A 16,985-nucleotide genomic window follows, 5' to 3' on the forward strand; every position below is an offset into this window, starting at 1 on the left:
TATGAGTCTGAAGACTCTTGTTATGTCCTGTCTCCTGCTGAGTTCCTCTCTTTTACGATGGACGACTCCAGTTTGTTAAAAGCTCCCCTTCCACGTCAGGTTTGTTCCTGTTGCTTTCCTCAGATGATTTCCAATTGGTCCATAACTTTTTTGAAGTTCAGTGCCTCAAGACTAGAGGGGGGACTCTGGTTATGGCCTCACCACACTGACCAGAGCGAACTGGTCACTTCACGTGTCTTACAGGCTGAGCTCATGTTTATACAATCTGGGACGTTAGTCCTTTTTTAACAGCAAGCTGTAGCTGACTCATGCAGCTTGCAGTCCACCTCAACTCCCTCCATGTTTTTCTGAGGAATTCCTGAAAATTTTTGCCCTTCCTTATCTCTACTGAATGCAATTCAAATTTTTTCAGACAATCTCCCCATTTCGTCACAATTAGAATTTAAACCTGTCTTCAGGCAGTCCTCCACAGCTCCATCGCAGCTGCGTATTTTACAACCATGCTGTCCGTTTCATCACCTAGGATGTTAAAGAAAACTTAGAAGAAAGTTGGACTCCCAGCAAACCCAAGTTTTTTTTGAGACCGTTTATTTGGTGTGTTATGAGGATGTAATGTTTCAGAATCTTTACAAGTCAAGACATGTAACAACAGCCTCTCTGCTATCCATAAGGCCTGTCGTAGAAGGAAATTAGTTTGGTTGGATGCAATTTGTTTTTGATTAAATCCATCTTAGCCAAAGTCTTTACTTTGTTATCTTCTGTGCTTACAAATAGTTTGTAGAATTTATTCATTATTTACTTCTGTTTCAGACTTTTTTCTGGGAATTGCAGCTAACTAGACTTTTTCTCCTCCTACAGTCTGTAAGCTTACTCAGTGTAGGGCATGACATTTGTTTTATTCTCACTTCTGTGCACCTCAGCCATGCTTCACAGAGACACATAGGCATTGCTAATGGTTTCTATTCCTTCCCTGTTTTAGGCTTAGATCGTACCCCTCTGCCTTTGGTTTTAGCTGCGCTTGCTGTATCTTTTTAGTGGTGACTGATGCTAGCAGACAGTAAATGTTTCAGTGTCTCATGGATCTAGCACAGGGAGGAGAGAGTAAAGCTCACTCCATAGTAATCTAGAGAGGACAGTTGACAGGTGGCCTTTTGTATCACCCCCCGACTCCTGGGTTAGCTGCTATTGTCTTTGCCACACCAGGCTCCGAGCCACAGATGTGACTGTGGGACAGTGTGGTGGAGGATGCCTGTCCATGGGCTGGATATATGAGCGGCCTCCTTGAAAGGCTCTGGTATGTGAGGTACACACTGGCGCTGTTGCCTTTTGGCAGCCCTGAGCTGTCCTAGCTGATGGCAGAAGGCTATGCACAGAGCATGGTGTCTGTACATGGTTCCTCTGGCCACCGCAGAGGAACGGGCGCCTTTGTCTACATCCTGAATGACTCTACATCATCCAGGCTAAAGGGTGTTCTGATTTTCAGCCATGTGCAGCTGAGGAGTCTGGCTGGATTTCCATGCAAAGAAACACTGGATCAAAAGCAACATTAGTACTTCCTTTGCAAGAAGCACCTAAGCATTTAAAGATATGGGCCTTGGTTCGGTAGAAGAGACTTATTGCATGAAAAGTAGTATAGAGGTGGTGCAGTGCCGCTTCTTGTCACCGTGCGCAACTCGGTCCAAAATAGTGAACTGAAAAACATCTTGTAGCAAAGTGAATATAAACAGTGAAGGGGTGGGTCTCTTTTTTCCAGGCCAAAATGCAGTAAGTAAACAGTGGAAGTGGAGGTTGAGAGGAGAATCTGTATTGGTTGTTTACCTGAAAGGGCTTAGTCATGGTGACAACCCAGGAGACTGTGGTTCTTACTCTCGTCAACAGAAGAGAAGGTGAGGCCTGAGAGTCCAGACTAGGGGACAGACATACAGAAGTGATCTCAGTGTCTCCTGGGAAAAGGGAGGGGGTATGCCCTTTGCAGTGATCAGAGCTCCTATTCCAGCCTGCAGATCTTGGTCTGTGCAAAGCAAGGGTTTGTTATCCACTAGGGCAGCGAAAGGCACCTCCTTTGAATCGTCTTGAAGTTTGAATTGGCCTGCCGTTCCCCACTTCCTTTGTTATCCAGGGCATGATACCTGGAGCCAGATCTTTTATTCAACAGGGGATATTTACAGGGCCAAAAAGTTAGATCTAAAAAAAACAAGGAGGCATCTATGGAATTCCAGCTCAAAAGGTTTTCTGGACATTTGTACCGCACCCATTCTTTTAGGAGCTGGAATAATATATACCCTGGCAGGCTGTAAATCAAAGTACTACACAGAAGGAATCCTACCGTGCACTGTCTGTTTCTTTTTGTCTGTTGATGTAAGGGCTTTTGGCTTCCTTCTTGCCTTCTCGTACTTTCTTACTCTTCAGGCCAGCTGGTGATTTGTGGCTATGCTCTTTCCCTCCACTGCCGTGTCCCTAAGCCATCACTACCTGTGCTGTGGCCAACTACAGAATGGCTCCAGCTGTAAGGTGCAGAGTGGCCTTTCTTAGCCTGCGATCTCACAAACTGTTCTGAAGAGTTTGAGATCCATTCCCAATCTCACTTCCAGTTTTTGGCCTGTCTCCAAAACCCACGTGGAGGGGCCAGAATTGTAATTGTTGCGAAGCTCTGAGCCAGATAAGCCAAATAAAGCAGATAGCTATTTAGAAAAAATAAATAGAAAACAACTCAGTCCCCTGATTCATTTTGCTCTAGGAATCCCCATGGTCTTAGGTTTCTAGACCTGGCCTTGTTTCCACTTCATCCTCCCTCTCTGAAGAGCCTTTTTGTCCTTAATTGCAACTATAAATAAATCATCATAGCCAGAAGTAGTATTTTTCCAGGTCTACAACTCTAGTGTCCAAACCCTTCAGTTTCCAGGAATTCACTTCATCTTACCCAGAACTTAGGACAAAGAAGTGAAAACTGCATTCAGCCTTTATAGTGCTAGTTTGAGGCTTGAGAAGTTTCCCTCCAGGTATTTCTGTCCTAGGTCCGGACCTGATCTGCAAAAGAGAATGAAGACTGGTGCATTAGTACCAGCATGTCTTCCTGGGCCAGCTGCTTCCAAACCTCTCCTAGGTAGCCCTTGTAAGTATGTTCTGGACTCTCTGCACCTTTCTCCTTGTGCATATCCTCAGGAAGCAAACAAAAATTGACCACTGTGGGCAGACCACGTCAAATGAGCTGAACTGAGGAAAGGCCCTGCCCTTATGCCACCTGCATGTGAACACATGGGCTTCTTGTGACTTTAGTTTCTCTCACCTGCTGTTATTAAGCTGGTACAGAGTAACAGTGGGGGAAGCTGTAACAGAGAGGGAGTTAGAATCTGCTCACAGTCCAGGTGCTAAATCTCCAGGTGGCCTTGAACATGGCCTGGGTAGCACATGCTGGTCTGTCTGCTCTTGTTAGCGGCATTGGTTCAGGTGAGGCAAAATTTGTAAGTCAGCTCTGCTTGCTGTGCAGGGTGCTCTGGGCTATTGTGGAAGTCAGCCAACCTCAAGGAGCTTGTCCTAGGGGGAAGAACTGCCCTTCCGTAAAGGGTTTTGCTGGAGCTAGTAGCAGTCTTCAGTGCATGAGGGTCAGTTAAGAGGAGGGGACTGAAGCCATTTTCCATATGGTAGATGGGTGTCGCGGTATCACCAGACTGTGGAATAAGCTGGACACCTACCACTCGTAACTTTGTAATGGGCTTTCTTTTCTCCTGGTGAAATTCTTTAACTTCCTTGATAAAAGAAGGTCTCCTGCTTGTGCAAACCAGTTTTTAAATAAAGGGAGGAGCAAACTGGGAGTAAAAACTGCCTTGTAGGGATACAGCATTAGTCTTTGTTTCAGTCTAATTCCCTCATTGTCACAGGCACATATGTGATGGTGGTAGTCATCCTTGTGGATTGTCCTCTTGTTCTTCAAAGATCATGAAACACAATTACAGGAAAAGAGATCTTTGTTTCTGAGCAACACTCAGCTTTTATATAAGTGTTCTACATTTTCTTCAAAATGCTTTACCGATGGTAGCTAATTTTAACCATTTGGGTGGCATGAATAAAAGACAGCCCTTTTCTGCCTACTGATTCCCATTTGTTTTCATGGGAATTGGGTGCGTGACTCCTTAAGTCACCTTTAAGCATGCTAGCCTCAGATCTCATTCACTTTTGCCGCTTAATGTCTTGAGGTGAAAGCCTCCCATTTTGGACAGTGATTGCAAGTTCCTAGGGGCCTCTGTGAGGGCTGAATTTCACGTCTAGAAGGGGAGAGGATGTGTCTTCAGGGGACCTGTGTCCTTCCCCACCTCTGCTGCTGGCCCCCTGCTTGGTTGTGGGCAAGCAATAGTTCTTCCTTGGACCTCAGCTGGCCAGTGTTGGACCTCAGTTGGCCAATGTGTGAAGGGGAGCGAGGCTACTTTCCTCACAGAGGGGCTTTCAGAGCTCAGGATGACATGTGCTGCAGGAAGGACTGGGCATGGTGGTACAATAAAGGGGGACAAAACAGGGTATTTTGGAGCCAGCAGCGAGAGGCACAGTCTAGGGGGTGGCTGGTCGAGGAGAGTCAGGAGTAATGGAGTTCAAATTCGGGTTTGGCCCTGCAGTCTAAAGATGTCAAGGCAGGGACCTGTTGTGTGTATTCGTTTGTAAAATACCTTGCAGATCCATGGGGTTTTAGTGACAGAAGCGTTGTTCAACAGAGGCCTCTGTTTAGAAGATGTAGGATTTCTGAGCATGTAGAGGCTGTGAAAAATAATAATGAAAAAGTATAAAAACTTTGTAAGACCAAGAGAGGCAGGGCAAAACTGGTTGGAAAGTGGAAAATATTTCCCATGATGAATTATGAATGAAAAGAAACATGTTTCCATGCTTTGAACATTTCTGCAGCATTTTTTTCCCCATCAGAAACAGTAAAGCCTAAAAGAAGTTAAGTTAAAAAGAAATAAATAAGATCGTAAGCATCTCCTCCCTCCGGGAAATGAGCTCCTCCATCTCCCTTTTCTATGAAAATGTATATTTAGAAAATAAACTGTTTTTCTGTTTGAAAATAAAACAAACTATCGAATGTGAAAGGTTGACCAGCTCTAGGAAAGTCTGGTCTTGTGCTTAAGGCACCGATTTTGGACTGAGAGACCTGGGTTTAATTTCCACTTCTGCTGCAAACTTCTCCTGCGTGACCTTGGGCTAATCCTTTAATCTCGCTTTGCCTCTGTTCCTCATCTGTCAGATGAGGCTATGACTTCCCCACCTCGCAGGGGTGTTATGAGAGTAAACACATCCTCTGTGCCCTGCGCCTCACCTTCCAGCCAGCTCCTCTCCTGGGGAAGGGGGAAGGGAGTGCTTTGGGAACCGCTAAGCTGGCTCTGTCCATGGCCATCAGATAGACTGGCGGAGTTGAAGGCTGTGTAGGACCCCCAGCAGGTCCGAAGTGCCCTTAGGGAGTGAGGAATGAGGGAAGAGAAATGCTAAACATGTGTGAACCGTGGGAAGGAGAAGTTTGTTGTTTTTCTGGAGTTTTTTTGTTGTTTTTTTCCAAGATTTCCGTGTGTTTTTTCCGCCCCCCACCCAGTGTTCATGAAGCGTCTGTAGCATTCTAACGGCAAAAGAACCGACCCCGTGTCAGGCTGGCTGCTTCCTGAATTAGTCTCCATTTGCAGCAATTACCTTCTTTCCTTTCTAGCCAAATGTTTCTCTGAGCCTGAGGCCCAGCTAATTTTTTTTGTCAGCTCTGGTTGCACTAGGCAGCCCTCCCTTCCATATGAGAAACATAGAGATGCCATTCAGGCACCTCTAATCCCGCTTTCACTGCTGCACTCGTTAAAACATTCCTTTATTTATTTTAATTTTATTCTCTCCTCCCCACCACCTTTTCTAAACAACCACTTGCATTATGCTTTTAATTGCCTTTAGATTTCCCTTGTGTAACTTTTCCGGCGTCCACATAGCCGTAGGCAGAGCATGCAGCGCCGGGAGTCTTGCACATGGTCTGTGGGCTCGCTATTGACTCAGTGGCGTGCTGCGAATGACTCAAAGATCCGTGGGGATCGTTGGGGGTGGACACAAGGGCGGGAGACTTGAAAGCTGGGGTGGAAGGGGGGCAGAGAGAGAGAGCGGGTGAGTGGCAAACCTGCTTGGCTGTTCCTGTGTGTTGGTGGCACGTCTTCCTTCGGCGCCAGCAGGAAAACAATTGAGTCAGGGGCCGAGAAAGAAATAGGGAAGCCTGGACTGTCCTGCCAGGGTTGGGGGGCAACTATGGCTTCATCATGGCTCCGTGAGCACGAGCTGTAATATGGCATTATACAGGCATGACTTCATTTGTTTCCATAAGATTGCTTTCTCCCTCTCCCTTTCTTTGGCTGGTAATTGAGAAACGCATGAGCTCACCTCCTAGGAGCGGGAAATGAGAACCGCAAGAGGAAACGAGCTGGAAAGTATACACTGGGCCGGAAAAAAAAATATAGATTAGGTGGGGAGGGTCAGAGATGGTATGGAAAAGAAAAGGGATTCCTCTTGTGCGAGATCTTTGCTGTACAGGGCTGACAGCACCTTTCTTGGCACCGCTGGAGTGGCCTGCTTTCCATTTGTGTGATAGCGCTCCAGTCTTGAAGGCATCTCCTGGGCACAGGGAACCAGGACCGAGGATGAAAGTACAGTGTGATGTAACGGTGGTTTCTTCATGAAAACATGACCCATTTCTTTCAGGTGGTGCAAGCCTACAGGCCCTGCTGGTGAGGAGAGTGCAACCCAGGTGGAAGTGGGAGCAGGGGATGAACCCACCTGGATGATGGGGCTTTAAAGAGCTTGGGGGAGAAGGGAGGGGCAGAAGGAGAGGTGTTTCAGGGGGGTTGATGCCAAGTGTGAGGCCTTTCTTGGGCTGGCAGCTCACGTGGTGGGGCTGGAGGTTGTTTGCTGTGGAGGAGCTGCTTGGTCAGGCCAGGCTCAGCCTTTAGACTTGCTCATGGGCAGGTAGGCAGTGTCTACTGTGTCCCCTCATCTCTTAATTTCTCATCTCTGTTTTTACTTAAAACAACCTTTAGTAAGAGGAGAAAGAAAATCTACTTGGAGGTAGGTTAGTCTAAGTCTGGCTTCCACCTGGTTTCTTGCAGCTTTCTCAACTTTTAAAGTGGGGATGTGTGACAGAGAAGGTTGTTTAACCTGATCACGTTGGTAAGGGGAGCCTCTTTTCTACTGTGCCTTATGTTCCTTCCCAGGTGTCCTGTTTTCTCTCTTGTGCCACGTTCTCTGCCTGTTTTCACTCCTTGCCCCGAGGATATCTCACACCTCTCCCTGCTGCTGGCCCTTTGGGGTTCAGTTGTCTCCTCAGAGATAGCTTGATAACTCTTCAACCTAAAGGTCTTATTCCTTAGCTGGTTGGCACTGGTGTAGTCACCAAAATGATTCACTTACCCTGATTGAGAAGGGGCCTCAGATTCTGTAGTTCTCACCCAAACACGGATAACTGGGGCCAAGACACCACAGAAGGAAAAGAGGGATGTAAAATGAAAGCTGTTAACTGTCCTCATAAAGCTATGCTGTTGTGAGTCCCATATCTTGCCTACTGCAACTGAGGAATGGGTAAACCTGAAGATCTGTGGAGATCCATGGAGAATTTACAATGTGTGCCGTTGGTGCAGAGGGCAGCCGTGATTTGCCTGAGGGGGTATGAGGGATATGGAGCTTTGCAGGTTAACTCTCCATCCTTGAGCTGCGTGACCTTGATTTCAAAGTGTAAATGAAGACAGGTTAGGGTGAAATATGGACCAGGTGTTCTTGGCATGTGTGCCCATATTTTTTGACCTGTTCCACCTCTGTATAGTGATTCAGGATTCTTTATTTAAAAAAAAAAAAAAAAGTCTTTTAAAGGAACTTCTAGCTGAAGGGAAGTCTGTGTGATGTGTTAGGGCTTAGAAGGTCTGTGCTGGCACAAGCGGGTCCCCCATATACGTTATACTCTATTTATGTTTCCATTGGATTTTTTTTCCCCTTCTCTTCACTTTTTTTTTTTTCACAGTTTTTCCTAAGTGAAACACTAATGCAGTAATGTTCAAACCCACAATGTTTGAATGGCCTCTAAATTAGGCAAAACAAGTTTGCCCAACCCTAGTTGAACAGACTGGACTCATTTTCTAACTCATATGCACTCTATTCATTTTACCCTAATAAATACATTTCTGTCCTAGAGTAGGAGCACTGGGGGCCTTCGAAAGTTTGACGTTAGCAAAAGAGGGGTAGGTGACCAGGGGAGAAGAGGAGAGACTGGATCAATACCCATGATGCCTCTGGATGTCTAATGGGAAAGACCATATATCCCAGACAGAAGCCTGGGTCGTGCTTTGGAGATTCAGTAACCACAAAATTCCTTGGATGTCACTGACCTGTTTCAAGGGCTTGTCTTTCTCTGCAGAAGTTCAGAAGATGGTAAACTATTGCTCTGCTGCTCATTAGCTATGTGGTGGGTCTTGTGATAACTCAGTGAGGATAGGCTGGGTTTTGACCTAATTCTAGATCTGGGAGCACAGATCTAAAGATCTGTGTTGTACCTGGATGCTTTTATTCTTAATGTAGAGTATCTAAAAAGCAGCAAGCTCACTCTCTGCAGTGTGTCACTTTCTCCTTTAGGGGCTGAATGGTTTCTGTAGCTGGAGTTTCTTGAGGCACTTAAAATGGTGGAAGTATATTGACTGCTACTGCTTTACCTCCCCTAAATATGGGCGCAGTCGTTCCCTCCTGGTAAGGTTTATGGCTGTGGCTTGCAGCCATGGCTGAACTTAGAAGAGGCTCACATCCATGACAAGGATATCATGGTTGTCATCCATGTCACCCAAGGATGTCATCCCTCTCCCAGTGTGCGCACCTAAAGTGACCTAAGAATGCCACCAGAGCTTTTTGTGTTTGCTGGTCTGCTCCCTAAGGGTGGCCTGGGGTTTGGCAAGGTCTGTGGCCCAGACCTTGCAGTCCTCTTTCCTGCTGCTAACTTCAGAACGGACCATGAAAAAGATGCATGATTCTGGCAGTGGGAGATCCCTCCTGTCTGATGTTTATCCCAGGGAGAGAGCAGACCATGCACCTGGGGCGTTAGGGAAGTGCCCTGAGTTCCTGTGTGCTCACTGAATGGCCTGACTGCATAGCACTTTAAATCACGTCACAGAGCAAAGGAGGGCTGTGGCTATATGTCAGTTTTCTGCCACAGCGAGAAGTTACATGGCTCACCTAATGAGAAGGGCTTGGCCTTGATCATAAGCCTTTTTAGGGCTCAGATATGTTAATTCTAGATGGCCTACTCCAAGAAGGAAGCTGAAGAGGTCAGCCGGCTTCGAATCCAAACTGTTGATGCTCTGCAGGCTTTTATCCTGGAGTGGCTTGTTTATGGGCCTGTTGCAGGAGACAGTAGGTTGGCAAGCCCTTAATGCTGGGCAGGAGTCTTCTCTGCTGGCTTCCCAAGGAAGCAAGCACAGCTCCAGGTTAACGTACAGATCTCTGGTGTAGTCACTACTCAGTTTTACCGGGTCTTGTCTAACAACGAACCTGTTTGCCTCTGTCTGGGCTCATAGTGAACACCCAACCTTTTTCCTGAAATACACCAAATGTTAACGTAGCCTAAAATAAATCTATAGCTCTGTTGACTTCCATGTCTGTTTACCCTGCGTTTTTACCTCCAGGCCATAGCATATGAATCAGAACATGTTTGCCTGGCATTTTAAGTCTTTGCTTTCCTGACCAATGTCTTATTATCTTCACGTTTGCTCTGCTTTTCTCCTCTTCAGAGTCCTGCATGTCTCGCTTTTTGTCAGGCCCTTTGCCTGGAAAAATCAGGCTGTGCCTTCTCCCTTACACACCTGTCCTCAACTACGCTGGCCACTTTGGTATTTCAGCTTTTTTCATTGGCTGTTGCACACATGTTGATCAGCTTTGCAGCTGAGGTCAAGGAATTTCCATGTCGTACTTGGAGAGAGGGTTTCCCCTGTGCAGCCTCTGCTTCAACCGAGCACCCGTTCATTTAGAAATAGCTTGGCCACTCTTGGAAATATGTCTGTGTGAAATAATATTGTCTTTTCGAGGTCAGGAAAGAAAATATTCTTTTATACAGTCATACACACACTTTAAGAAGAATTCCACAAAGCTTGGTCTGTTCCCCCCTCTCGCACTCTCCTCCCGCCTTACCTTTTTCCTAAAACACTGGAGAATTCAGCCTTGGAGTCTGACGGCATTGGAGTATACAGCATGTACTGTGCCTTTTGAAATGCTGGCTACACGTAAATGCCTTACTTAACACTGGACTCTTGTTGCTTTATCATGTTGTGCGCACAGTATGTTGGTGGTGGGGTTCCCCACTGGCAGAAAAGTGGGGGGAAGAGGGCAGGTGGGCTGTGGAGTAGGAGGTGTGGAGATGAATGGCTTGGGCAGTGGGCAGTAAGTACTCCAGGTTGCTCTGCTAGGACTCCCGCTTCCCCATCTGGGAGGGGAAGTGAAGTACCGGCAGCTGGATGCTGAAGACAGATTATGGGCTAGTAACTGAGGGTGTTTTTTTGGTGAGGGAGGATGATGTTTGTGACACTCTGCGTTTCTTAGGAATGGGGCGCTCTGAGGGGAGCGCAGAGGAGGTGAGGTAGGAAAAAAATCTGATAGTCCCGAGGTGTCCCAGTACCCTGGGGCAAGTTCTTACCCCTCTGCTCTTTCCAGGGGGAAAAGATTCACAAGAGGCATTACTCTGGTGGCAGATGGCGTCATATGTGACCACAGAAGTGCCAAAGTCCCTCTGGGACCTCTGCTTATGCATGTGCTTATAAATTCACTTGCGTGTATTTGCAAGATGGTTTGCCTGGTGGCGCATTTCCAAGTTCAGACTGTGGCGATGTGTCCATGTGGACACAGGCCCCTGAGGTCCTCAGCACCAGGTGTAGGTAACAGAGCAGGAAAGACCGTTGCAGACCCATGGAAGCTCGGAGAAGTTCTGCCACGCGCATCCCACAGGCACGTTGACTGACAGAGGAGCAGGTGGCCTTGCACTCCATAATATGTGTGGGCAGGGTGGTTGGGGCTAAGTGCTGTGTGGTGTCGTGCTTTAATGCTTCCCATGTGTTCGCAGTATCGCCAGGACCGTTCTTTACTTCAGCTGGGGAGAACTTGGGGAAATCCCTGAACACTGAGGAACCATTACTTAATTTCAAAGGCCATAAAGATGTTTCTGCCATCCTTGCCCATATGCTCATCCCTGAAAAGGAGGTCAGAGCCATATGCAACTTGGGTTGACCCAAAACACAGAGCCCATCCTCTGAAGCGGTTTATCGGCCCTCGTAACTAGGTAGATGCCAGCGTTGTGCACGGTAATTTATGAGCTTTCCTCTAACCAAGGTATGTGCTTGGTTTTAGGCACTTGCAACTGGTCTGTGCCGTCGTGGGTCCCTGCACGGTGGAAAGAAAACCCTGCTCTCAGTGAAGGAGACAGAGAAAGGTATCCTAGAACAGAAATCATTTCTTTCATGTGCGGCTCCAAATGTGTACTGTAGTCACTGGCTCAGCCTCCAGGCTGGCCAAGCTCTGAAGTTGGTCTCCTTATGAGAGGCTGAATCCAAACCTAGACTACAACACTCAAAGACTAAAAATAATCAGTGCAGACTTAAATTTCCCCATTTTCAGGATATTCAGATGTTACCTGTTTATTTTAGCAGCTTGAATGGTGAGCTGGGATTTAAAGTAGATGTGGCTCCAGGGGATGGGCCAGGATTTCTGGTGTTGAAAAGTAGAGCTGCCAAGCATCAGCACCTGTGGCATGACACTAATGCATTGGGCAGCTCTGTCATGGCTCGATCTGTGGCTTGACATGTCCACAGTTCAGCCAGCTGCAGCCTTAAATGTTCACTTGTGGCCAAGAATTGTCATTTCTTCTCATATCTAGGGGAGTGGGATACACAGTCTGAGGCAGCTGGGTAGCATCTTAATCTCCCCTCTCACATGGTTGCAAGGGTTATCCTAAGTAGGAGAATAAAAGATGGGTGGAGAGGGAAAGTGCCCGGGAGATAAATTGGGAACTGGAGGCATGGGGTGGGTTTGAAGGAACAGTAGAGAGGGCAGGGCGTGGAAGGACACCGAATCATGGGGAGAATGAGAAGGTTGATGTGGGGAGTGCTGCAGGAAAGGCCACATAACACCCCTTTCCTTTCTCCAGATCTATATGAGCTTTAGTCTCCTTTCTTCCAGGCTCATTTTCCCCCTTTAACCCCTCCCTGCAGTCCTGTGCTTATCTAGTTCTTCCCTGGCTTCCTTCATTGGAAGGTTGCCCTGGATCTTCCAGATTCAAATTAAGGGGAATCCCTGCCACCTCCCCCGCTCCCAAATCCTCGTGGTAATCACTGACAAGCCAGATCTCTTAGCTGCACGAGATCTGGGACTGCCCAGGCCTGCGTGCAAGCAGGCATGGCGCTATCATGTACATTTCCTTTCTTCTTGCATTATGCCACTGGAGTGAGAAATGGCAAATACGTTTCTGAATCTCAGCTTAACTCTCAGCCTGACAGCTGTGGCAAGGAGTTCCACATGCAGTTTGCAAAACCCCAGAAACCTTTCCTTTTTCACATGTTAATAACACTTTTGGAATGTTTTGGGTGGCTACTGTTTCTTTAGCTTGAGCGTGAGCAAATGTGAAAACCTTCCCTGGGTCACTCATTATGTTATGAATTTCTAGCATAGCCCTTTTCTGAACCCCATAGACCTTAATCTTTCCTCCTGATGACCTTGGAAACCTTTCTGTGCCTCTAATGATTTTTTTTGGATTCTTTCTCTGGACTGTTTCTTCTGCACCATCTCTGAAATGGGGCAAGAAGACTTCAGCTCGCTTCTGAAAGCGTGAATATGTCATTGATTTATGTAATGATATTTATAACATTTTTGGTATTGTTCTTTATCCTATTCAACCTCACATTTTTGGTTCATTTTTGATGGCCTCTGTGCATTGAGCAGATGTTTTCATTGAGCTGTCCGCAGTGACGCCTAGATCTTTTTCCTGAGTGGTTACAGTTAATTTAAAACCCATCAGTGTATTACCTCAGCAGTCCCTTGATGTCATTGGTTAGAAGAACCCAGCTGGCTGCTGCTTTTAATTCTATTGCCTGTCTGTTTCCTATTATTTTTTATTATGCTTACATTTACTCACATGCTGGGCCAGTTTTTAAAGTGAGGTGGGCACCGTCATTTGCAAGTAGCTAACACAGGCTCTGAAATTCTTCTATTCATGTACAGAAATATCATATTTATGCTTAGGTGTTTTCATAGAACGTAAATGATTTTCCCCTCAGCAGATACTGATGAGCAATGCTTGTGTAAGAAAACAAACAGAAATGGCATGTATTTGCATATGCCCGTCTTTGAAAGTTAAACTCGCTCATGGCAGAGAAATGTGAATCTCCTTATAAAAGAGCAGCTTGTATAGCATAGCCTCCTGGATTGTGCCAGTGGGCAACCCACTGCTGGGCAGTCTTGAAAATTTGGCACTACACTTTTTCGTGTAAAATTGTGTGGCTTCAATGAACTGACAGGGAAGGGGAGGAATCCTAGATGAACAGCAAGTTGAAAACCGTGGCCACAGGCATAGGCAATGTAACAGTGCCCTTCATGATCGCTGTGTGGTCTCACTGTGTATCTGTTGCCCAGTTTTGAAGACCTTTAAAACATCACATGATGCTTTCTGACATGTGGAATAACCTAAATAGTGTTTGGGGTCCTACACTGCTAAAAGCAGCATGCTGAAGAGGTACTGTGCTGTAGCGTGGCCTCCCATGAAGTCATGTAGTTTGGAGCAGGGTGTGCAGGGATATTACACAGGGTTTGTATTAGAAAGCTCCATTCTCCTTCCTGGAAGCCGGTTGAAATGTTGCTCTTGACTCCCAGAAGAGCAGTACTAAGCTGGTGTTAATGAGAGATATTGGGAGACTGCAGGAAAGAGCCAAACGCCATAACTCTGTTTAACAATTGGAAACTCTGCAAAGTTCCATCACCCTTTGAACAGCTTTAAAAACAACCTTTGGCAACAGCCATTTTATCTCCTGTTTTGGAAGCCATGTGCCTCAGATACTCTGCCACTGAGGACAGAGCCACAGGAAGATGGGACTGTTTAAACAGGAAAACAGAAAGACAGCTGCAGTATGTCCAGTTTCCTACTGTGAGGAAGAAGAAACCAGTCTAATTTTGCTGAACTATGACTCAGTTCAGTCCAGAGTTTCCAGTACCGTGCAGTAAATGTTATGAGCTCCTCTGAAGGAGAAGAATCTTCAATTCAAAGGCATGGGGAGGAAGTGCAAGAGACAGAGATGAAATTGCCAGTAATGATGGATGAGGAAAGCCCATTAGGGTACTGCTGAGCAGAACCTGAGAGCAATAGAGATGAATGGCTCTAGATGACCAGGCTCCACTGAAATCTTTGTGATGTGGGTAAGAACAAAAGCAAGCCACGCTCAGTGCTGCTTTGTGGGGACTGGGTGATGACGTGCTGTTGCCTCACTCTGCAGAGCTCCTGGGTGGGTGATGGATTGTCTTCTTGAAGGACTAAGCTACAGTAGATTCTTTGGTTCCTGAAAGTAAAACTCGGCTAGTTCCTTCCTGCTAAGGACAGGCAGCTTGTCTGGCTGCATCAGTGAAGCTTGTGCCAAAAACGATTGTGAGCAGCATGCTACGCCCATTAACCTCAGTGGAGAATCTCTCCCATTAATCTTAAGGTAGAGCAAGAATAACATGTCTGACAGGCCAGCATGTGAAAGAGATGAGATGTTTGAGTAAATGCATGTAACCACAAAGAAATGGCATATCGGAGCTATGCATGGCAGCTAATCTTTTGAGTATGATGGGACTAAACAGTCCAGGAGTGGAAACAGACGCAAAGGTTTTTTGCAAGCACTTCATGCTCGATGTGCTCCAGCACATAGCTGGTGATCACGACAAGATTTGCTGATTCATAATAGCAATCAAGAAGAGTGGAAAATGCTTTCCTAGTGCACTTGATGCTGTTAAACCTAACAATCTGGTCTATGGCAGATGCAGTGAGGACATTCAGAAGCACCTATTGCCTGAGCCAGGTCTTGGATGCCAAAAACCTGTAACTGAAGCAAGGGAATACCTCCTGCCTCAACACTGTTACAAAGGGGTATAAGATTACAAGGAGGGAGGAAAAAAATGTCAGAGTATTCCGAAATGTTACTGGTGTGTCAAGAAAAGTCACTGAAGAGCCACATTGCAGAGGTTGAAATACCCTAGTCTTATGCTCTGAAGGAACAGAGTGAACGTGCCTTGCGGGTGAAAGAGGGAGGAAGCCTAGTCCGGCAACAAACAGGTGAACCAAGGAAAGCACAGAAATATTCAGCAGAAATCCTCTTGCACTTCTTCCTGTCGCATGTCCCACTTTTTCACTGCCCAAGCAAAAGCTGAGGCTGCAATGCCCCGGGCCAGCCAGTCTGTCTGTCAAGAGGGATGGGTGAAGAACAGCTATGTAGTAACACCAACTCTGTTCGGGAAGATAAAAGGCAGTGCAGAACATCTGGAAGCAGTGCAGGCTTGTAACTGCACTGGAGGAACTCTACTTCCTTGCTGAAAAAAAATTCATCAAGCAGACCTATGTGAGAGATGTCAGACCAGCCCTGGCAATGGCAAGTGCTGAGGCTGAACCGTGTGGGGTCAAGCGGCTGAAACTCTTACTCAGGCCTGCAATGTGTGGTGGGAAGCACCCCTATCACTTCAAGTCTGAAGCCTCTGTTGTTACCGGGATAAATCAGTAGTGCTCTCTCAGCTTCCTTTTCCCATAGACATTACTGATCTTGCTGGGGCAGTTGTTTCACAGCTGCTACTCTACCATAGCAAGATTTCCACTTCCCTCTATTAAAACACAGACTCCTTTCTCAGTGAATCAGCTCTTTGCTAACTTCTTTGTAAACTGCGATAGAGCAGAATATTCCTAATGCAGAGCCAGGATCCTTAGGCAATTTTCTGGTTGATAACTAAATTCAGAGGATATTCCTTTCTGTTGCAATCGATCTCTATGACGCTGTGGTATTTAGTGCCATTTTCTTGCTAACTACCTGCCTGTCTGTTCTGGGATGACAGTAGCCATTTTCAGTGTGTCTGAGCACATGGAAAGGTAACGTAACAAAGCGTTTGCTGTGCAGATTGCTGATGCAGTTTGTCTTTTTTGAGCCTCTTCCTTGCACACCTTTGTGTTGTCGCCTGCTTGGTAGGAGTATTCAGCCTCTGAACTGTGTGTGTTTGCGCTTAGCAAATGAGAACTTACAGATGCAGTACCACTGGGAACAATGTGAACCAGGAATGTACTAAAGCCAGAGGCATTGTAACCTAGAGCTGTGCTGAACAATGTGGAAGAAATGCTGTCAAATCTGTGTCTTTGTGAGCTATTATATTCCCAACTAGCCCTTTCCAATAGTTTGCTCAGCATGCTGACTTTCCAGGAGCTTTCTTAATGTTTGGAACGAGTTACCTATCTCCTGCCAGAATCGAGAGAGGAACACGACTGGCTGACGAATACCATATGTTCCAGGCTGGCCAAAGGAAACCTAATTGTATTTTGTTTAGCTTGTCTATTTAACTGAGTTGCTGTAACAGAACTGTTTTTTTCAGATAAATGTGGCCGATCCCTTCTCCTTCTGCATGGGAACTGTGTTGGAACAGTCTGTATTTTGCTTTGGAAATGCAGGGCACAGCCTGCTGCCACTTACCTAAAGGGAGAGAACCATGGAGAGCAAAGTGAAGGAAAAGCAATTGCTAACAGGAGGGATCATTAATTGCAGGGCTAAAATCTCATTTTAGGCAGGGAACATCCAGTTCTGAGAATGCAACAAAAATATTTAGGCTAATGAAAAGAAATTTTTTTTCCTTTTACCAGTTGCTAGTGCATCAGAATGAGAAGTGCGTGTTTGTGACCCGGGAATGGGAGCACGGAACTGTGGATGTTGAATATCTAAATGTAGCTTTGCTCTATTTAAAGT

General features: G+C 46.2%; 1 protein-coding gene across 4 annotated transcripts in view; it reads left to right on the plus strand.

Moving 5' to 3' along the window:
- Nucleotides 1-16,985, plus strand: part of LOC104143746 (uncharacterized) — a 187,780-nt gene that overhangs the window by 8,574 nt on the left and 162,221 nt on the right. For 3 of the 4 annotated variants that reach the window (XR_011141310.1, XM_068944810.1, XM_068944811.1), the window contains exon 3: nt 11,374-11,455. The exons of the other annotated variant lie outside the window; for it this stretch is intronic. Coding sequence is in view for 2 of the 3 variants with exons in the window: in XM_068944810.1 (XP_068800911.1) it covers nt 11,374-11,455 (82 nt within the window). In the remaining variant the exon portion in view is untranslated. The remainder of the gene's footprint in view (nt 1-11,373; nt 11,456-16,985) is intronic. 4 annotated transcript variants of the gene reach the window in all.

This window comes from Struthio camelus, chromosome 5 (assembly GCF_040807025.1).
Source record: "Struthio camelus isolate bStrCam1 chromosome 5, bStrCam1.hap1, whole genome shotgun sequence".
Taxonomy (NCBI): Eukaryota; Metazoa; Chordata; class Aves; order Struthioniformes; family Struthionidae; genus Struthio; species Struthio camelus.